Source organism: Sinocyclocheilus grahami, unplaced genomic scaffold, assembly GCF_001515645.1.
Source record: "Sinocyclocheilus grahami isolate Dianchi unplaced genomic scaffold, SAMN03320097.WGS_v1.1 scaffold130.1, whole genome shotgun sequence".
NCBI classification, from domain to species: domain Eukaryota; kingdom Metazoa; phylum Chordata; class Actinopteri; order Cypriniformes; family Cyprinidae; genus Sinocyclocheilus; species Sinocyclocheilus grahami.
Window position 1 is genome coordinate 1,259,187 of NW_015505309.1, and position 21,452 is coordinate 1,280,638.

At 37.1% G+C, this 21,452-nt stretch overlaps 2 protein-coding genes across 4 annotated transcripts in view; one reads left to right on the plus strand and one right to left on the minus strand.

The window, feature by feature from the left end:
• LOC107590589 (calcium-regulated heat stable protein 1-like) overlaps positions 1-10,990 on the plus strand; it is a 16,495-nt gene extending 5,505 nt beyond the window's left edge. Inside the window, exons 1-4 of one of the 3 annotated variants that reach the window (XM_016279438.1) lie at positions 1,574-1,637; positions 3,722-3,938; positions 6,121-6,243; positions 8,897-10,990. In XM_016279438.1, coding sequence (XP_016134924.1) covers positions 3,748-3,938; positions 6,121-6,243; positions 8,897-9,059 — 477 coding nt within the window. In that variant the 5' untranslated portion in view covers positions 1,574-1,637; positions 3,722-3,747 and the 3' untranslated portion in view covers positions 9,060-10,990. Of the gene's footprint in view, positions 1-1,573; positions 1,638-2,232; positions 2,255-3,721; positions 3,939-6,120; positions 6,244-8,896 lie in introns of those variants that run through there. The other 2 variants (XM_016279439.1, XM_016279440.1) reach the window with 2 other exon arrangements.
• The window catches only part of LOC107590587 (4-aminobutyrate aminotransferase, mitochondrial), a 30,964-nt gene continuing 19,805 nt past the window's right edge, over positions 10,294-21,452 (minus strand). Inside the window, exons 6-16 of the mRNA XM_016279435.1 lie at positions 19,396-19,445; positions 18,252-18,332; positions 17,821-17,913; positions 16,537-16,599; positions 16,380-16,443; positions 15,982-16,130; positions 14,519-14,656; positions 13,887-14,054; positions 13,224-13,370; positions 12,842-12,953; positions 10,294-11,527 (exon numbers count right to left, since the gene is read on the minus strand). Of these exons, the coding sequence (XP_016134921.1) occupies positions 11,406-11,527; positions 12,842-12,953; positions 13,224-13,370; positions 13,887-14,054; positions 14,519-14,656; positions 15,982-16,130; positions 16,380-16,443; positions 16,537-16,599; positions 17,821-17,913; positions 18,252-18,332; positions 19,396-19,445 (1,187 nt within the window). The 3' untranslated portion in view covers positions 10,294-11,405. The remainder of the gene's footprint in view (positions 11,528-12,841; positions 12,954-13,223; positions 13,371-13,886; positions 14,055-14,518; positions 14,657-15,981; positions 16,131-16,379; positions 16,444-16,536; positions 16,600-17,820; positions 17,914-18,251; positions 18,333-19,395; positions 19,446-21,452) is intronic.

Sequence of the window (21,452 nt, forward strand, 5' to 3'; positions counted from 1 at the left end):
TTGCAGAAATATAAAAACAAATCTGTTGCTTTACCACACTACTTTAGGTCATTCACAGTCACTGTAATAAACATATGTAAACATGTGCACTGCACTTTTTAAACACTGTCTGTTAACTTTAGACCAGTGGTTCTCAAACTTTTTTTGGTTGCACCCCCCTCAGACTACCAAATAATTTCACTAAACATTATGAAACCTACAGGGAAAAAAATCACTTGAAACATTGAAAAATAGCATAGAGAGAATAACTTCTTATTCTCTCTCTCTGTTATTTATTTATTTTTTTGTGGGTTTCTTGCCGTCCGCTAAGGCAGTGTTTCCCAACGGCACCCCGGTTGAGCCGACAGGAAAAATTGAGCCGACAGGAAACATTGATGTAGTACAGTATTGTTTCTGTCTGCAATAGCCCTACTGTGTTGTAACATGGTGTGGTATATGGGCAACTCTGGTAACGCTGCCCTCTCATTCATTGATCTGCTAACCGCTATGTTGTGCTCGCGTGTTCTGATAATAATAGCTTTCTAGGACTAAAATTTATAAGACAGTTGTTGTCAGATTTCATTAGTGATTTCAAATATGAAATTTAATCGTAAGCTTCATGAACAGTTTTGGAGAATTTGATGTTTCCCCATTCAAAGAGATAGGAGCTGCACTTGCATGCCCCAGAGGCGTTTCAAAGATAGCCACCGAGTGACATGCCTTGCTTTAAAGGGGTTTTGTTACTATCAGGATGTGAAGAGACTTTCAACCAGCATAACAAAAATTTTTTTTTAACCATATCACCTACCCTGCCTTTAATGATTCAAAAATAATACAAAAAAGCTAAATGGGTATTCACACTACTGCTTTTATTTAAAAAAAATTTTTTAAGTAACCCTAAACAATAATAATAATAAAACTCAAAGTATAGTGCAATATGACATATTTCATAAGAACCTAACATGCACAATATTTTATTGTGATGTACATACAACCTTAATGAAAATAAATGAAATTTTTAATCATTCCCGCAATAACTCCTTTAATATGTTGGTTACAAAAAATTATTTGAGATTGAATTGTTTGAATTGTAATATCATCCTTAGATTCTTCCTAGTATCTTTGTTTTTATTTCAGCAGGGTGCAAGGGCAAATATCACACCCTGGATAGGGGGTCCTGAAATATTGTCTTTGGTATAATGAAATTCCATTCAGAGGGGTAAAGGTTGAAAACCACTGCTGAAGAGTCTGCTTCATATAAACAGAATTCCTTACAACATTACTGTGGTGATATCGTGGTACAGTGACTATAATACCCTGGTGTTGTAATATGTACTGTCAAAATATGTTGTAAATGATTGCCAAATTCATATATTGTGGTGTTTACATTATATTCAAAATGCCAAAACCATGGTACTTTTTTGTATATGATGGAAGTTTCTTCCTCCTGATGGGATGAACTGCCTGTGTCCTTTTCTGCTGATGTGTAGGTTGAACGAGAGCAGAAGCAAATGTTCACCCGTGCATCAGTACCTCAGCACACAATCAGTGCTGTATAATTGACCCTGGCTTTTAAACACTCACTGGCCTCATTTTCTGTTTATGGGGCATTCTGAGCCTGACAGCAGAAAGCTATAATTGCAGTGATGTAATCCAAGGTACAAAGGGGCCCTTTCTCATCTCGCATCTCTAGAGGGAACCGTTGGCAGTGTGTTGCCATGGCAGAGCCGCCTGGTAGTGTCCTGAAAGCCGCTTTGCCACTTCTTGGGTGCGATTTGAAATAATCAAATTATTATTTCATATGCTTTATTGCGCATAAGGAACATCTTTTGTGGTCATCCCGCTGTTGTTATGATTTGTGTGGGCTGTAATGGCCCTGAGGAGAGCGATGACAATGGGGGAGGGTTCGCGACTATGCATTCGGTGCCATTTCCTGCTGTGATTACTAGGGATGCTTGACCCTTCGTGGCCCGTTCATGTTAACATGCAGCGCACCAGTGCATCAGTTAACATTCTGCAACCAAGTCCTACTCGACAAGGGGGATTGAACCTCTAGTGGCTTAACCAAATGCTCTACAAGCAGTGCAAGTTTTGTAATATCTTCCCAGACTGGGGGGATCAGTCAGATAAGGCTAAGAAAGGCTAAACGTGTCTTGCAGCATCAACAGTGAACGATCACATTACTGTCACAAATAGGAGCTGCAGCCTGCGGCCACTGGAGGCTTGTGTTTCAGTGCTGGTGGTTATCAAGGATGCTGGAAGACAAAGTCACAAGGTACAGCTGACATTCGGTTTGTTAAAAGTTGTTTATGAATAATATACTGTATGAATAGTTAACATTTATAATGTTGTATTAATAAGGTGTATTTAAAATGAGTATGCAAGTGAGAGATGCAGCAGAGCTTGGATATAGAATGTTATAGCTGTATTTTTAGATGCAGGAGAAAAAAAAACAGGCTTCATGTCTCATGTTTCAGGAGTAAAGTAACTAATTGCTGATCTGAGTCATCCAGAGTTTGGTTTGTCAAGTGACTCCCTGAGGATGTGTTGCATCCACTACTGTGTACACTAGATATATTGAGTTACCTGAGATCTCTGTCAGTGTCACAGGCCAGTTTATCTGAGTAATTGTATTATTATTATTATTATTATTATGTTTTGTTTCAGAGCAGTGGGAAATTCTCAAAAGGATGGGTATCAGGTATATTTTTTTATGATGAGTGCCACATCTTCTCAGTGATTGCTTATTTTGGAGCTTTTTCAGTGGACATTATTAAAAATTTAGATTTTTATATGCTGCTTGTAAACATGTAATATGAACATATTAGATCGATATATTTCAAGATCAAAAATTATAATAAAATTAATCAGATATTATACTGATTTATTGATAATAAGACATAATTGCATATCAATATGTTTGCTGTGAAAAGTCACCAAATAATGTTTTTTTTATTAATAATTTTTATTATTGTATAATTAGGGCTGTCGCAATATCAGATTTTCTCTACACGATTATCATGGCCAAAATACTTCAATAACAATGAATTGTTATAATGATATCTATATACATTTTGGAACCAAAAAAAAAAGCCATCAGTCACATTCCTCTTAAACTTTTGTGTTATCACAATGAATCACACTGTATGCGAGTAATACATGTAGGAAGCCAGAGACAGATTTTGTGACCACACAACCGTACAAAAATAACCTGTGGACACTACCTGCAGACTTTTTTTACAGAATCTAAAAAATCCCCACACTGACAAGTTCCACTTTTTTTTTGAACGTGGGTAGAGTGTCTTGTTTTTGCTGGTCATCTTCTCTGACATGATTTTGTGCAGCAGTAGAAGCTACACACTGCATTGTCGTCGTCTTTTGTTCTGTTTTATGATGAGTGGCAATCAGCGTTACGATGCAGCACAGACACCTATTATGCTGGAGTGTCAACCAGATTGTTACTGGTTCTGGATTATTTACAATACTGCTGTATGTGTAGTATTAACATGACATCAAAATTAAAATTTTTAAATATTACTGTTATCATCATTACTGCTGGTGTATTAACACATCACTGGTCTGCAGTCCATTTTGCAATTTTGCATTTGTCACACTGCAGTTTTTGTTTTCAGTTCATGTACACATCCAGACAAATGTCATGCTTTGTATTTAAAGGAAATGCTGCTAGAGAACCTATTTCAGTCCTAAAATCTCAAGCTCCTCACCGTTTCTGTCTTCCCAGTATCCTTTGAGTGTCCCACCATCAGCATGTCCTCAGGCGCATCTTCTCCTGTGAAGTCCACCACCCCTCCTCTGTCCCCGCTGTCGCCAGTCTCTCCAGTTTCCCCCAGCTCTCTGCGTCTGCCTGCCTGCCGCCAAAGAGACCGGTCACCCTCCCCCATGAGGGGCTACCTGATTCCCAGCCCCCTGCCCACCCGCCGCAATCGCACCTGCTCAGCGTGAGTACAGCCACAACCATCCACTGTCGCCCCCAATTAATTTCATGCCTTCATGTGTTTGTGTGTGTGTAGATAGATATTTCAATGTCACATGATCCAGAAATCATTCTGATATGCTGATTTGGTACTCAAGAAACATTTCTTATTTTTATCAATGTGAACAGCTGTGCTGCTTAAAGGGGTCATATGATGCGATTTCAATTTTTCCTTTCTCTTTGGAGTGTTACAAGCTCTTGGTGCATAAATAAGATCTGTAAAGTTGCAAAGACCAAAGTCTCAAATCCAAAGAGATATTCTTTTATAAAAGTTAAGAGTCAGCCACACCTACCTAAAACGGCTCGTTCTAACACGCCCCCACATGTCTACGTCACGACGTGGGAAGATTTGCATAACACCGCCAAAATGTTCACGCAAAGAAAGAAGGCGTAACTTTTATTCTTGCTGTAGTATTGTTGCTGCCTCCATGTCGTGAAGACGCTGTGTGTTTCGTTGTGAAAGAAAAACTACTTTGTTTGGCCTTCCAAAAGAGGACGATATCCTCTTCGTCATGCCTAGAGCTGATCCATGCTGGTCGCTGAAGAAATACATCAGCTTCGCACTTTCACCGTGGACGAAGCGGAGTCAAGCCCGGGGTCGTCACATGTGGTTGCCGCAAGCCTCCGCTCACTCTAGCCGCCGGCCGCTGCGCACTCTAGCCCGCTGTGTGTTTCGTTGTGAAAGCAAAACTACTTTGTTTGGCCTTCCAAAAGAGGACACGACTTGAAATCAGTGGTTAAGTTGTATTTACAAAAATACAAACGTATTGTCCGCACACTGATGTAACTGCTCCATAAAAATAATTGATTGCTGCAAGGTTTCGGAAACGTTGCAGCAATAAATTATTTTTATGGAGCAGTTACATCAGTGTGCGGACAATACGTTTGTATTTTTGCTATAGTTTGACTTTTTTTGTCCTGCACCTGAGCCTTGTGTGGGTTTGTGGGATGTCCGCAACTTTCTTACACTTTGGTTTTTAAGTTGTATTTACAACACTGTTCCAGAACAGTTCAACCCAAATATTCAGATGTGTCCAGCACATTTTATGGAGGACTGTTTCCTGATACTGGTAAAGTAGACTACAATGCCGGCTGTTCTGACTCACAGACTGCAAGTACGTTTTTTATATTTAAAGGATTTGCCACTGATGATTGAAATGCGAGTTTTGAGCAGTGTAGACTAGAGTAGCGCTTGTTGCTTGTAATTTCTCCGATCACAAATGCAGACATGGTTTTATGTTCACACGGCGCATTGCAACGTGTAAAAAGACAGTACAAGTCATTATAATACATAATTATGACCCCACTGGATGCAACAAATGCCTAGTTTATAATGGGTTTTAATGTTTTTGTCTCGTCGCTCCGGCCTGACGGCATCACGGTAAGGGGCGTAACATTTCCAGCACACGCTTGAGGTATTCGGCCAATCACAATGCACTGGATAGCTGGCCAATCAGAGCACACCTTGCTTTTCAGAACGATGAGCTTTGTAAAAATCGATGCGTTTCAGAAAGGCGGGGCATAGAGGAGAAACAATCATGTACAGTATGTGGAAAATAATGTGTTTTTTTTAACCTTAAACCGCATAAACACATTTCATTACACCAAATACACAAAATAATGTTCTTTTTAGCAAAATCATATGACCCCTTTAATACTTTTGTGAAAACCATGGTACATTACCATTCAAAAGTTTGGGTTCATTAAGATAAGAAAAAAATAGGAATACATTTTTTCATTTAGCAAGGACCATACAGCCATTTATAATGTTACAAAAGATTTCTATTTCATATCAATGCTGCTCTGCAAAAAACAAACAAAAAAAACAACTGTTTTCAACATTGATAATAATAAGGACCATTATTAATCATTGAGCACAAATAGTAATTGATAATATTTGAGCACCAAATCTTCATACAAGAATGATTTCTGAAGGATCATGTGACACTGAAAACTGGAGTAATGGCTGCTGAAAATTCAACTATGCATCACAGGATTTAATTATATATTAAAATAAAACCACTTATTTTAATATGTAATAATATTTCACAATATTACAGTTTTTACTGTATTTTTGATGCATGTTTCTGTGAACTTCACCCATATATAGATTGTTGAGTAATACTTTTTCCTTTCTACCACTCCAGTACAGTGCGTGCAGCTGAGGGGCCGGTCTTCACTGGGGTCTGCAAGTGCTTTTCACGTTCCAAAGGGCACGGTTTCATCACGCCATCAGATGGAGGCAATGACGTCTTTGTGCACATATCTGAGTGAGTTCACTGGGCAAACATCTTGAACCTTCAACCAGATTTCATGCTCCTACATCCAAGCCAACACACATTCCACAACAATCCCAGTTAACTCGGAATCACACGTATCAACAACACCTTGATTATCAGTGGAGTAGATGCAAAGACAAATCATTATTAATATGCATTCCTAATCATAGATCATAAATGATAGTGCTCCCAGTCTATTTGTTGATGGATTTGAACTAATCATGAAGGAGGGGCTTCTGGGAATAGAAACTTGTGGAGTGTGTGTATGTGTGAAAGGTTTTGGGCTCAGTTAAACACTTGAATATGAGAGATAAGAGCAGTAGACTGGCTTCTCTCCGATCAAGTGTGTTTGACCAGTGGAAAAACGGATAGACTTGCCAGCTGCCCCCTTTTCAAACATTCAGAACATCAAAGGATTTTATGGATTTTTACAGAATATTGGAAACCTGCAGATGAGTGTCTGCTCCCTTTTGGATATTTGCTTAATTCTAGATTTATTAATGTCTTCAACTACATAAAATCAAATTCTGTGAGGAAACTTAAGAAAACATAACACTAGGGGTGGCCCCGACTAAGGATTTTCATAGTCGAATCGGAATTGTCGAATCTTGTCGATAATCGACTGATAGTCGAATCATGTGTTTGGGGGCGGGAGGCAAAATACATGAACAAGAGTCAAGTCAAACATTCGACAGCCATAATTAAGGTGCGTTCACGTGATATTGGAATTCCCGTAATTTACGAGATTCCAAATTGTGAAAAGCGTTCACGTCCTCGTAGAACTCTATTCTGAGTTTTCTGAGAGCTACGACTTGTACCACGTGACCGCTGTACCACCTGGCCACTGCAGGCTAGGCATTGATAGTGTTGCCATTAGTGATGGGAAGTTCGGATCATTTTACCGACTCGGACCTTTGAGTCTCATTCAGCAAAATGAACGAATCTTTTTTCGAGTCATTTCGTTCATTTTAGCAAAACTTAACCTATGCAGTTTGAGCCGGAAAGAGAATTGATTAGTTCATCTCTCGAGTCTTTCGAATCGTTTGTTCTTTTGTCACGTGACGTGACAGCATTGAATAGAGAAATTTGTTAATTTAGAAGCTTCCTTACAAATGGGTGCATAGTTATTATTATTATTATCATTATTATAATTATTATTTACTCTTACAGTTACAGATGAGTTTCTGGTCTCAAATTGTAGCTTTTTACTTCTTACAGTTTATAAATGTGTGAATTTCTGTCATGATGGTTCTTTTCCATAATACTGAATGTTGTAACAAAGGTAATAAAGAGTTGGTTATTATTATTAAGTCTCTTTCCGGCTCAGACTGCATAGGTTAAGCTTATGGGTCTGTTACGTGATGAACGAACGACTCGGAAAAACCCAAAGACTCGAAAGATGAACTAATCAATTCTCTTTTCGGCTCAGACTGCATAGGTTAAAGGGTTAGTTCACCCAAAAATGAAAATTAGCCCATAAATTACTCACCCTCAAGTCATCCTAGGTGTATATGACTTTCTTCTTTCAGACGAATCCAGTCGGAGATATATAAAAAATTGTCTTTGATCTTTCAAGCTGTTTCATGGCACTCAGCGGGTGTTGCATGCATCAGTCCAAAACAAGTTAAATAAAAAGTGCCCATCCATAAAAAAATAAGTGTCTCACACGGCTCCGGGGGGTGAACAAAGGCCTTCTGTAGCGAATCGATGTGTTTTTGTAAGAAAAATATTGATATTCAGAACGTAATAATCACTTTAATGTAGCTTGCACTCACTGTTGTACACTGGAAGCAGCTCCGGGAGGATGACGTATGGAGGTCGGCTTTGCGCATGCGCCGCTCAGAAGTGACGAACACGGAAACGCAGCGGAGAGATCAAAACAAAACAACGGTCACTAATTAGAAGTACAACACCCCTGCGAATATTTAACTGTGAGATTGGTAGTCGAATCCTCCTATCGAAGCATTGAATCGTCGACTATTCGGGGTCACCCATACATAACACATTTATGTTATTTATATTTAACAGATAATTCAGTAGGGAAAAAAAATACACACACACAGGCATAATGGTTTTTATACTGTACAAACTGTATTTTCTATCCCCTAACCCTCCCACACAACTTTCTGCATTTTTAGATTTTCAAAACACTATATGCTGTATGATTTATAAGCTTGTTTCCTTATGGGGACCTAAAAATGTCCCCACACAGTCAAAATTTACTGTTATTACTTACTTGGTGGGGGTCCCCATAACATTGTGAATGCCAGTATATGTATATATATATATATATTAAAAACCATAATTATTAGTTATTTCCACCCTTGTGGCCTTGGTTATTGCAACAGGAAAGTAATTTTAGGGACTGAGAAAAGTTACTTAAAAATGGATCCCATTTTAAGTATTTTTATTTTGTCACCAACATGTCTGGTCTTAGTGTGCACTTAATCTGAAATAAATTTTACAGCTTTTGCTCCAAAATGTTCCTTTTCAGATGTTTCATTCAGCAGATGTTTTCATGCCATTTTTTATTTCGAATTTCAATCTGCTCTTTTAATATATCTGCATACACTTTTAAGCACCCTTGTCTAAATCCAGCAAGTAAACGCATTAAATTTTTTGTTGATCTCCATTATTCCCACAGCGTCGAGGGTGAATATGTGCCTGTGGAAGGAGATGAAGTTAGCTACAAGATCTGCTCTATTCCACCCAAACATGAGAAGATCCAGGCCGTGGACGTGACCATCACTCATTTAGTGCCAGGCACCAAACATGAGACCTGGTCTGGAGCGGTGGTTGAATCATGAGATGCTCTCTAACTCTGAACTGTGTGATAGTTATGTCAAAATGGGTTTCTGTTCCTTTTCTGGAGGTTTGGGTGGGATGGGAACGGGTCCGAATTAATGAATGCTTTTAAGTGCTGTGACATGACGCCACAATTCCTATAAAAATATGAAGTCCCCCCCCCTTTCTTTCTTTGGTCCCAGGAAGGGAGTTTGTTTAAAATTCTCTATTATTGGGTTTGTGGTTAATAATGTGGAATGAACAACAGTCAGTTATACTTACCCTATCCACCATAGATTGATTTGAATGTTCTTAAGAACTGACTGCACTCTTAACAATAAGCCTCGACGCATATCTAAATGGCTAAAATATGTATTCACTGAATTTTTTTTTTGTCTGTCTACATTGTCAAAATATATCACTTTGATCATTTCTCATGTGCACATGTTTCTTGGTCATTTTGCTTCAAAGACATTCAAGAACAACAAAAGATTAATCAAAATGTCCAGATTTATTTTATAACTTCCTCAGACAACATTTAGGTTTTATGTAGAAATTACATCAACAATAATTTCTTTCTAACTGTACTACACATTACTGTAAACATATGCAGCATTTTTTTTAATTAATTGTTATCTGTTTCAATAATACACATTTTTCAATTAAATACTGACTTTGCAGAGTACAGATAGACACATATCGGATCGCTGCGGCCTTTCTGCACGCTGCCTGTCCACAACATTAAAAGAATGTTTAAAGGCATCCAAAACAGCATGAATTACATTTCTATATTACACTAACATACGGGACACAATATCACAAAAGAATAACACACTGTGTTAGAGAGGGTGTGATTTTGCGCACATTAATATTTGATGCGTTAATGTCAGTTAAATAAGGAACTTGATTCCGATGCGGCAACAATATTTGGGGGTTGGTGTTCACAAACAAACTTACACAATGAGCATTGCATAATCTAACTACAGTAAGTACATACTGGGGTTTAAGTGTTTGAAAAGGAAAAGATGATTAAAACGAACCAAGCTGAAGCTCGGAGCAACTGGAAGAGTAGAATCACCCCGAAGATCAATCTTTTACAGGCTGCGATAACCATAAAGTGAAGATGACCTTCTAGTGGTTATCCAGCGCAACAATATACCTTTTCTTACATGGCCTGTAATGAGAAACATGAGGGGATCATGTTCTCCTGAGCAGGGGCTGAACACTAAGCCGAGCGGCCTCAAGCTTGTGCTTATCAAACATGCTTCCAGACAGATTTCTATTGCTAGATCAGGTGGACATTTGGCTGTGAAAATACAGATTTATGGCCCTGTTAATTCTGTAGGATCGTAGAAAATGTCAGCCCTCCCGTTACCTCACCAAGTTGTGCTTTAAATGTTTTGTGCTGGCAACATTACATTCATATACCTCAACGGGATTCAAACAAAGAGACCTTGCGTCATAGTAATGACAATGATCAATGATACAGTAAAGCAGCCACCTCAATAAAGGGACTTGCTGATTGTTTGAAGGGTTTCATCTCAACAGATGTCCTATTAAAATGGGAATAGAGGCTCTACAGTTCTCCGCACCTTCACTTTTTCCAGCTTGGCTCTCTCTAGCGCCTCAGGACGCAATCAAGCCAACACTGCTTCTACGATTTATCTTTCACACATGCTTTTAATTCAGAGAGGATCGTAATATTCAGGTACTCCGTAAATTCATTCTTCCGTCATGCAAAATTACACACTATAGACATTTCAAATGCAGCCATTTCTCTATAGATACTAAAATAGTTCGATTTTATCTCCACAAAAACTATTTTCTGTAGTTTTGGTGTCATACACAATTAGAGCACTAATCTTTTCATGTTACCTTCCAAACGCTAAGGACTTTTTTTATTTGACAAAAGGATATAAGAAGAAATATTGCGATTAGAAATCCTGTTCTGTCTCGGTGGTCTGTGCTTTATTCAGCTGACTTGCGGCTTGTTGGACCTTACGGTTCACAAATTCACAAAAGTTGCTGTGTCATCAGGAGAGATTTACTTAAATATGTAATTTGATTTTGAGTGGGCTAAATCCTGCAAACTCCTTCCGATCTTCAATCTGTCCACCCTCAGTAAAAGACAAGAAATATGGTGGCAGGGCCGAATCTGTGCTGGCTAAATAAACAGAGATCGAAAACAGAATTATATCCTTCTTAATAAGTAATGACAGGAAGAGAGCGAATGTAAAGAGAGAGAGAGAGAGAGAGAGAGAGAGAGAGAGCGACAGAGACCAATTAATTGTGACAGGCTGGTATAAACCCTTGAGTGGGCTTGGACCTCTATGTGCTCCGTAATCAAGGCCGACCTGGCAGCCAGAACTCTATTTATGCTCAGCCAGGATGTCATTCAGGATGTTCAGGAGCTGATGGACATGGTACTCCTTGAAGACCAACGCGGGACGGAAACGGATGGTCTTTTCTCCACAGGAACCCATAAATAGACCTGGTGAGATAGAGAACATAGTATCCCATAAAGTCACTCCATCTTACATGGTGAGGACCAAGTCTAAAGTTAACTTATTTATGTGTAACTTTATTATTATTATTAATATTATAAATGTAGTATTAATAATCATGATTCAAAACAACAACAATAATACTCCTAATGATAATTCATATTATTATTACTGTTGTTGTAGCGATTAATGATCATAATTTTTTATTAATCAGATAATAATTATGATCAGAATTATAAAATAATAATTGAAAGTGATTATTATTTTACAAGCATATTAATAATAAAAAAGTTAACAGTAATCACAAAAATCACAGTAGTAGTAGTATGTACTGTATAGTTAATTTGTAATTTAATTAGTAGTGTTCAGATTGCAAAAACAATATTAATATTCATAATGATACTAATGTTATATTTTTATTATTATGAGATAATGCATGCATTGATATACTACTACTACTACTACTAATAAAATGATTATACATGATTAGTATTTAAAAATAACTAATAACAATAATAATAATAACAATATTGTTATTATTGTATATATGGACATACATTATTTAAAAAAATTTAAAGGGATAGTTCACCCAAAAATGAAAATTTGATGTGTATCTGCTTACCCCCAGGGCATCCGAGATGTTGGTGACTTTGTTTCTTCAGTAGAACACAAACGAAGATTTTTAACTCAAACCGTTGCAGTCTGTCAGTCTTATAACATAAGTGAATGGGAATCACGGCTTTGAAAGTCAAAAAACCATACACAAACAAAACCAAATTAAACCCTGCGGCTTGTGACGATACATTGATGTGTAAAGACCCGAAACAATCGGTCTGTGCAAGAAACTGAACAGTATTTATATTGTTTTTTTCAATGTATCGTCACGAGCCGCAGGGTTTAATTCGGTTTTGTTTGTGTATGTTTTTTTGACTTTCAAAGCCGTGATTCCCATTCACTTCCATTATAAGACTGACAGACTGCAACGGTTTGACTTAAAAATCTTCATTTGTGTTCTACTGAAGAAACAAAGTCACCTACATCTGGGATGCCCTGGGGGTAAGCAGATAAACATCACATTTTCATTTTTGGGTGAACTATCCCTTTAATATTAGATAACTATGCAATAATCTGTGGCTGCAAAAGACACAATGAACGGTCACTGATATGCAAGAAAAAAAAAACAAATAATCCTCTTATTAAAATAACTTTTCTCCTCCATAAAAAGTCCTGCCAGGAATTTACAGTTTCTTTTAATTCTCTTGCCAACCTCACGTGTGATGGCTAAAGTGGCCACAGCTCACCCTTGTTCCTGGCCTTAAGCATGATACTGTCACGTGTGGCATCATTGCAGGTGTCTATGGCACAGAATGTGCCCTGGCCACGGGTTCTGCTCAGGATATGAGGGTACTGGGTCTACGTGAGGGGAAGCAGCGAGACGTTAAACGAATGTACAGCTCACAATGTGAAAGGTATCATCAATCCACAACCACATCCTCAAAACAAACACTCATTACGCTGACAAGCTCTATGACAGGCTCAGGTTCTCCCTCTGGCAGCAGATGTTATGAGGTTGGCCCTCAGATGAACAAAGAACGTCCACATAATATAACCATTAATGGTTTTAAAGCATCTCGTGTTGAGCTGTGGCACGTGTGAAGAATCAGTCATGTGAGGTGGCCGTACCTGCAGTGCGTAAAGGCCCTGTAAAAGGGCCTTCCCTGAGCGCGTCACCTCTTCCAGAAGGTTCTCTCTTCTGATCACATTAAGCACCTCCGATAAGAACAGATTCTTTGAGGGGTCTCCCATCCATGTGTTGAAGATTCTGTAGGGCTGAGGTGCATACAGCCATGTCAGTTTAAATGATTATTTTACTTGTGTAACTATTACAACTCATGCTCAAGTCTTCTTGCAACCAAAATTTGCATTATGCAATATTATTGTCAATTGACAGGTCTTCATTTCAATCAGTTGTTATTCTTGCAATGTAGCTTTTCTAGTCATTTAAATAAACGTAGCCCAAACTATCTTTTGTGTGATGTAGCTACTTTTTTGTTTCGAATTGAGATAATGCAGCACCATAGAAGGTTACTGTACAAAAAGAAACATGTTTTCAACAGTAGGGGGTGTGATTGCTCAATTCCATAAAGCTATGAACCTCATCCAAGGACATGGAATCATTTAGACAAACAAAGATTGTGAAACTGCAGAACAATCATCTGGTACTCAAACACATTATAATGCTATTCATCAACGATGACTCATTTAGGAAATGGATAAAGCAGCCAGTTGGGGACAATTACTGGGAATGATTTTGCGTCGCCGTGAGGAAGCAGTGACAGCTCTTACTTTGTCTGCTAGCAGTTCATCCCTGTGGTAGTATCCTCCTGTCAGCAGCTTCTTGCTGAAGGAGACAACATCAGCAGGGTCGTCCAGGCCCCAATGCTCATGGGCCCAGAACTTGCCTGTTGTTCCTCCACCTGTCTGCACCTCATCCACGTGGAAAGCACAGCCATGCTGAAAGAACCAGACACAGAGAAACATCTGTCAGCTCGCTCTCTGTCAAAACCAGTCCTGTCAGCCTGCATACAATTGCATTACAACACCCGCCGGACACGGCCATTGCACTTTGCTACGCTTCATTTGAAGTGAACATGTCCCGAGCTTTTCAGAGAGACCGTGGACTCTATCACAATTACTAAAAGAGACTCTTTTCTCTGCATAAAACAACCATATAAAATTATTTCCTTTTGTCTCCTGGCTTATCTTATTCAGAGGGATGCAAATTAGAGCAGATAAGAAGAACTTCCTACAGATTCTTGAGTGTCTTTTTTATTGGACAGTTCAAAGAGCCTCATCTTAGCTATTTATAGCTGGAGTATGTATCTCAAACGACTTCAAAGCACAGATCTGACAAACAAAGACGACCATGGAAGATAACGAAGCATTATAGAAAACAGTTAGCCTGAAAAGCGCTTCACCTTGCGTGCAATATTTCGCAGTTTGCTGAAGAAATCAGGAGATGCGTGGTTGTCCCCTCCCTCTGCCTGGATGGGCTCGATCACAATGCCAGCCACTGGTCTGCCCTTCTGCCTCCACTTAACGATGAGATCCTCAACCTGACACACACATATATTAATATCTCACTTGTATGTGATGAAGTAGGTAACACTTTGCAGAAGGTGCACTGAAACGCAGCAATCAGTCTGTGTTTCATAAATGTGACCCTGGATCACAAAACCAGTCATAAGGGTCAGTTTTTTAAAATTGAGATTTATACATAAATATAAATAAATAAGCTTTCCATTGATGTATGGTTTGTTAGGATAGGACAACATTTGGTCAAGATACAAGTATTTTAAAATCTGGAATCTGAGGGTCCAAAAAAAATCTAAATATTGAGAAAATCGCCTTTAAAGTTGTCCAAATGAAGTTCTTAGCAATGCATATTACTAATCAAAAATTAAGTTTTAATATATTTACATGGAACATGATCTTTACTTAATATCCTAATGATTATTTTGTGATAATTTTGACCCATACAATGTTTTTTTGGCTACTGCTAAAAATATACCCCAGCGACTTGAGACTGGTTTCGTGGTCCAGGGTCACAAATAATGTTGAACTTCTACTAGATATTCAGTGTCAGCCAGGGTTATTATCATTAACTAAAACTACAACTAATCAAATATTTTTGTTAATTGAAATAAAGCTGACATAAAAATAAATATTAAATATTAGATTAAATTTTTTAATTAGCTGCCTTTGCAACTAATTAAAATAAGTTTAATTTGAAACTAAAATTAATGGAAAAAAAAAACTGAAATAAAAATAAAAATAAATGAAACCTAAACAGTACTAATACAAATGAAAAAAGCACAAAACTAAATTAATATAATTTAAACTGCAATTAAAATGAAAAAAAAAAAAAGATTAAAAGCGAATTAATAATTTTAATAAAACTGTAATATTATATAAATACTACAAAAATAACATTGAACATAACTATTAAACCTCAGTAGCTTAACAGTTAACCAATCAATAGCATTTGTAGCATTATGTTGATTACCACAAAAAATAATTTCAATTTGTCTCTCGTTTGTTTTGTTTTTTGTTTTTAAATCTTTTGCCCATATGCAAAATTCTTGATCACACACATTCCTACTGACATCACTGAAAATCGGCCATAAAATTTTGCCAAACAATGGTAAATCTGACAGTACCTATAGTAATTACCTATAATAAATGTTATATCTTGCGGTGATACTATTAAAACAGTGAGTATTTTAGCATTTATGGACTGGCACCATTCACTTCCATTGAAAGTGCCTCACTTTAGCAGATTTTTGCTTTTTGCAAATGCTGTTGATTGCGCTTAACCTGTACTGAACCCGGAATACGTCTTTACTTAGTATGTGGAGAAAAGTTGTAAGACATCTCTGACCTCCTCCAGGCAGCGGGCCTCTTCCTGGGCGTTCTCCCTCACAAACTCCTCCAGAGGGTACTGCAGCTTAGGGAAGGGTGCAATAGGCCAGTCAAAGGAAGGTATATCCAGCTTGTGAATAGCTTTGGAATGTGTTGCGGCCAGGCAACCTGTAATCCAATAGCACACACATTAGAGGATGGGTGTCCCACTTAAAACAAAACAGCCAGGCTTCTTTGTTTTTCAAATGAAGTCAAACGATACAAATAGCTGCAAAGGCAAACAAATATAAGGCAAATGTACTGTATGCAGGCTAGGTCAAATCCCTCAAAATGTCAGAATCTGCTCAAAACATACTCTAGGAAAACTGCATCAGACACATCTTTCAATGATATTTTCATAAATCAACAGACACTTGCCCATAGTTCTCCCATGGAAAGCTCCCATAAAAGACAAGATGCTCAAATCTGGGCATCCAGGACTCTGATACAGAGAAAAAAAAAGGGATTAGTCTGTGCAAAAAACAAAATGATGTTTTTGGGAGCTACAGTCTTATGTGTAGTGTTTCTTTCTAACCTGGTTGATCATGCAAGTGTCGACTTCCTGCTCAGAGGGGCTGGCGTATCCTCTCTCCTTATTCTAGAAACCAATAAAAACAAGTTTTAGATATCAGGTGATTTAAGAGTTATTCATGTATATAAATTAGGGCTGTCAATCATGATATGCTAAATTAATAGAAATTAATCAGACATAGCAATATTTGCTGAGTTTTTCTTATTCAGTCAACCTACAATTAGGAATTGTGTGTTTTTTTTGTGTGCAATTATATCATATTTTGTTGTGATTAATTGTATCAATTGACAGCCCTAATATAAAGTAATCTGACAAAAATCTAATATAAATGTAAGCAATAACACTAGGGATGTAACGATTCACTCAACTCACGATTTTGATTTCACAAATCGATTTTCTCAAGATTTGTTTTTTTTTACAAAATGAGATTGAAGACATTATGAAAAGGTGTCGTTTTATTAGGCTATTGCTGCACGTTTCTTTGTCAAATTGAAATAAAACAAAACTAAATTTACATTTTAAAACAAACCCCAAATTAAACAAGTATCACAAATAAAAGAAAACTCTTAATATGAACAAACTAAGGCGTTGTCTGTGCTCTTTCCATTTAAAATGAGAGGATTTTAATCATGATCCAAACAAAGATGCAGCATACATGCAGCATGAGTAGTTTTTAAATCTAAATTGGACCGTATAATTTCGAAATTTGAAGCAAAAACAGAATGGTCTGACTTTAGTTTTGTGAAACTATACTACATAAAACATATCTGAACGAAAGAGCAAACGAGCTGAATGAGACGCAGATTCACTCTCTGACAGCAGGTGGCGCTTATGAACAGCAATGATACAGTGTTTCCTGGGTTACCGCTGTACACAAAGCAGAGCTGCACTTATGAACACTACTTTAAAGGGGTCATAGGATGTTGCTAAAAAGAACATTATTTTGTGTATTTGGTGTAATGAAATGTGTTTATGCGGTTTAACAGTTAATCATTACATCCCTAAATAACACCAATGAAAATATCAGAATAATTATTATTATTATAAAAAAAATCTACATTTTATATTAGGAAAAAAATCATAATATTTACTATTATTTTTATATTTTATAGTTACTATGGTGAGTTTTTTCTCCAACAGTTTCAGAAAGACTACTTCTCCATGTGAATTATTACTGCCAGAATACAACCAATATCACACCAACAGTTTATAAAGCAAATGTGCTTTGTTAGGGTCGTCATGACACATCAAGTCTGCGCAAGAGCAAACTGAGGAAAGTCCACTCACTCTGTACCAGATAAACATGCTCTTGAAAGCATTCTCATTGGAGCAGGATCCACAGGCCATGGTTTGTACTCGGCTCATCCCACTGGGGGCAATCTGATGTTGAAGAAAGAGTCATTCACAGCACTCCACACTACAATAAACAGCAAGTCACTTCCGGCCAATGTGAAAAAGAGTGCACTTACTTAAGAGAGTCATTATGATATCTGCAAAGGATGTTATCAAGACTAAGAGAACCCCAAAGAGCTGTTTTATAACTGCCGAACACAAGCTGTTTTTCAAATGAATAATTGAAGTTGCCTCATTATTGGGGCCGATCCAGATAAAATGTAATCCTTACTTTCTACTTGTGAAGTGTTTTAGCATAATCAGCAATAATTCAGAGACATAGATAGATGCTTTACTTGTGTTTCTTTCAGTCCATCAACACTCACCGACAGCAGGCTCTCGAACAGTTTGTCTGGAAAGTTCTCAGGTGGCAGAATACCAAGCGCCGGACGGTTGACAAATGCACTCTGTGAAAACAAAGATTCACACAGAAAGGATTTATTGAAGGAAACAGTGACCCTAAGAATTTAATTATTTCGTAAAAATGTTTTAAGTGCCCAATATAAGTACTTCCTTCCTATATTTATGCATGTTCTTATTGAAACAGGAAGTTTAGGTCAAACATGCATGTTAGATCAGACATGTCTTTCTTTATAATAGCCAATAGGCTTTAGTAATGTCACAGATATGAACATGATTGGATACTCGCTAGTAGGTTACAGGTTGTATAAGTGGATGTAACATTCTCCTTCAGGAAAGCTTTTCATTAAATAAAAATCTCTGTAGCGCAGGATGAGTAATCAAAGTTTTTGGTCTGTTTTCCATTTGAAAAAGACTACTAATATTAAGTGTGTATTCACTACCATTCAAAAGTTTGGAGTCAGTAAGATTTTTAGATTTTTTTTGAAAGAAATTAATACTTTGACTTTAGTACGGTTGAATTAAATTGGTCGAAAGTGACAGTAAATACATTTATAATGTTACAATATGTCTCTATTTCACATAAATGTTCTTTTGAACATTCCATTAAAATATTCTGAAAAAATGTATCATGTGGTTTCTAAAAAAATATTAAGTGTAGTAAACTGCTTTCTACATTGATAATAATAAGAAATGTTTCTTGAGCAGCAAATCAGCATGTTAGAATAATTTCTGTAGGATCATGTGACACTGAAGACGGGAGTAATGACTGCTGAAAATTCAGTATCAATATCAAAATAGAAAACAGATATTTTAAATTGTCATAAAATTTGACAATATTACCGTTTTACTGTAATTTTTTATCAAATAAATGATAAAACTTCAGAACAGTAGTGTATAATAAAGGAAGTGGTGAATTTAATTCTGTAAGGGCAAACTGAAGTAAGCCATTGAAATGTAAAAATCATATCCTGTGCACTACGCCTTTAAAAATCTCTCAACTTGTCACACTCGTGCTGCTCTGTCTGACAGATCACTGCAAATCTAATTTCCATTCTACAGTCTATAAATACACACAAGCAATGATTTCACAGTCTGATCAGGACTCACCACATTATTTGGATTGGTCATCACTTTAATTAAGGCTGGATGATTGTAACCTAGAAAGGAAGATCGAAAATATTGTCAGTCTGTTCATTACACATGTAGTGTGATATCTACAGAGATTCGACAGTGTAAACACACAAACTAACCAAAACAAAAAGAAATTGAATTGACCTTTGTCAAATTGACATTTGTCAGTTGGAGCTGAAGGCAACAAAGCATATTTGCATGCTAGTGAGTTTAGGTGGATGGTTGATATAGTCGCTCCAAATAAGTACAGCGGCAGTGAGCACGGCTCTGATACTGCTACTATCATACAAAGCCCCAAAAAGTATCTGGACACTTAATAAAGTCACAATTAAATATTTATGAATGTCATTGTAATGTATAACTAAATATCAAACTTTTAGAAAACACTCTCTGTCTTGTTAAGAGAATGTTTCAGAGATGTCTCACCCCTCCTTTTTTTCTCCCTCTCTCTCACTCTTCTATATATACAACGCATTCTCTCTGAATCCCCCCTTCTGTATCCATCTCTCTCTCTTGATATTATGTTTTAAATATGTCGTACTTATATGCGAGGTATGCATGCTTAAATGTATACATTAGCTTCTCTTGGTTCAAATGTCCCAAATGAGGAGAGGAATGTTAGGACTACAAGGGTAAAGGAGTTCGTAATGAAACTCTGAAGACAGTTCAGCATTCTTCGCAAAAGTCTATTCCTAATATGTCCATGTTTTTCTGTACATGTGGCCATTTTATATAAACACATGCTCTTGGCCAAAGATCCTACGTGTATGTTATTCATATCCTCATTGGTTAAGAGGGTGAAACTCCCCTCGACATATGCCTATATAATATCTGTATTTCTATGAATAAATTGAAGTATTGAGGATACATTTGACTGTGTGTTTTCTTACTTCCCGGCCGTCTACACTTTAAAGTAACTGAGAATTCTTCAAGGTGGCAAAGAGAATTACAGAGGGACTAAATTGTTATTCTTTATTAACACAAACCAAGTGGAAAACAATGCTAGGGCTTTTCTCAGAACTACTTGGTGCCAAAGTCATTTGTAGCATAGATGTATGAAGTTAATTCCCTTCAAGAAAGTGTCCACATGTCTGTATTTTGAACAGCACATCTACTATTTTTATTTAAAATGAACAAACTTCATTTTGTGAAATGTTTTATCTATGAAGTGAACCTAAATAATTGTTTGATATTTTATTACATAATGCAATGACAACCCTTTATTTAAAGTCTGGCTTAAGTGTCCAAAACACTTTTTGGGGTCACTGTGCACAAAAAAAAAAAATCGAATTTCGAATATTCGTCGAATTTAAAATAAAAATCCACATTCTAATGCAAAAACGTTGCATTCGAATTTTAGGTGTGCGTCAGACAGCCTTATCAGCGGCGCACGAGATGCGATGACGATGTAGGTGTCACTGCATTATAATATTTTTGTCAGCCTATCCAGTTGAACCCACTAGATGCGGTACTGCTAACAACTGCTTTGTTCATTAAAAATATTGCGGAAAAAGAGAACATCAATGCAGAGAAGATCTTGTTTACGTCAAAACTAAAACCAAGCCATTTACACAGAATGCATATTTCACGCATTTTCTAGAGGGACATACAGTATCTCACAAAAGTGAGTACACCCCTCACATTTCAGCAACCATTTTATTATATGATGTCAAGGGACAATACTATAGAAATTTAAATTGGATATACTTTAGACTAGTCAATGTGCAGCTTGTTTAGCAGTACATATTTACTGTCCTCTAAAAATAACTCAACATACAGCCATTATTGTCTAAATAACTGGCAACAAAAGTGAGTACACCTTAAGTGAATATGTAAAAACTGTCTCCAAAGTGTCAATATTTTGTGCGAGAACCATTTATATCTAGCACTGCCTTAATCCTCCTGGGCATGGAATTCACCAGAGCTGAACAGGTTGTTGCTGGGATCATCTTCCACTCCTCCATAATGACATCACGGAGCTGCTGGATGTTAAGACACATGGCGCTTCTCCACCTTCCGCTTGAGGATGCCCC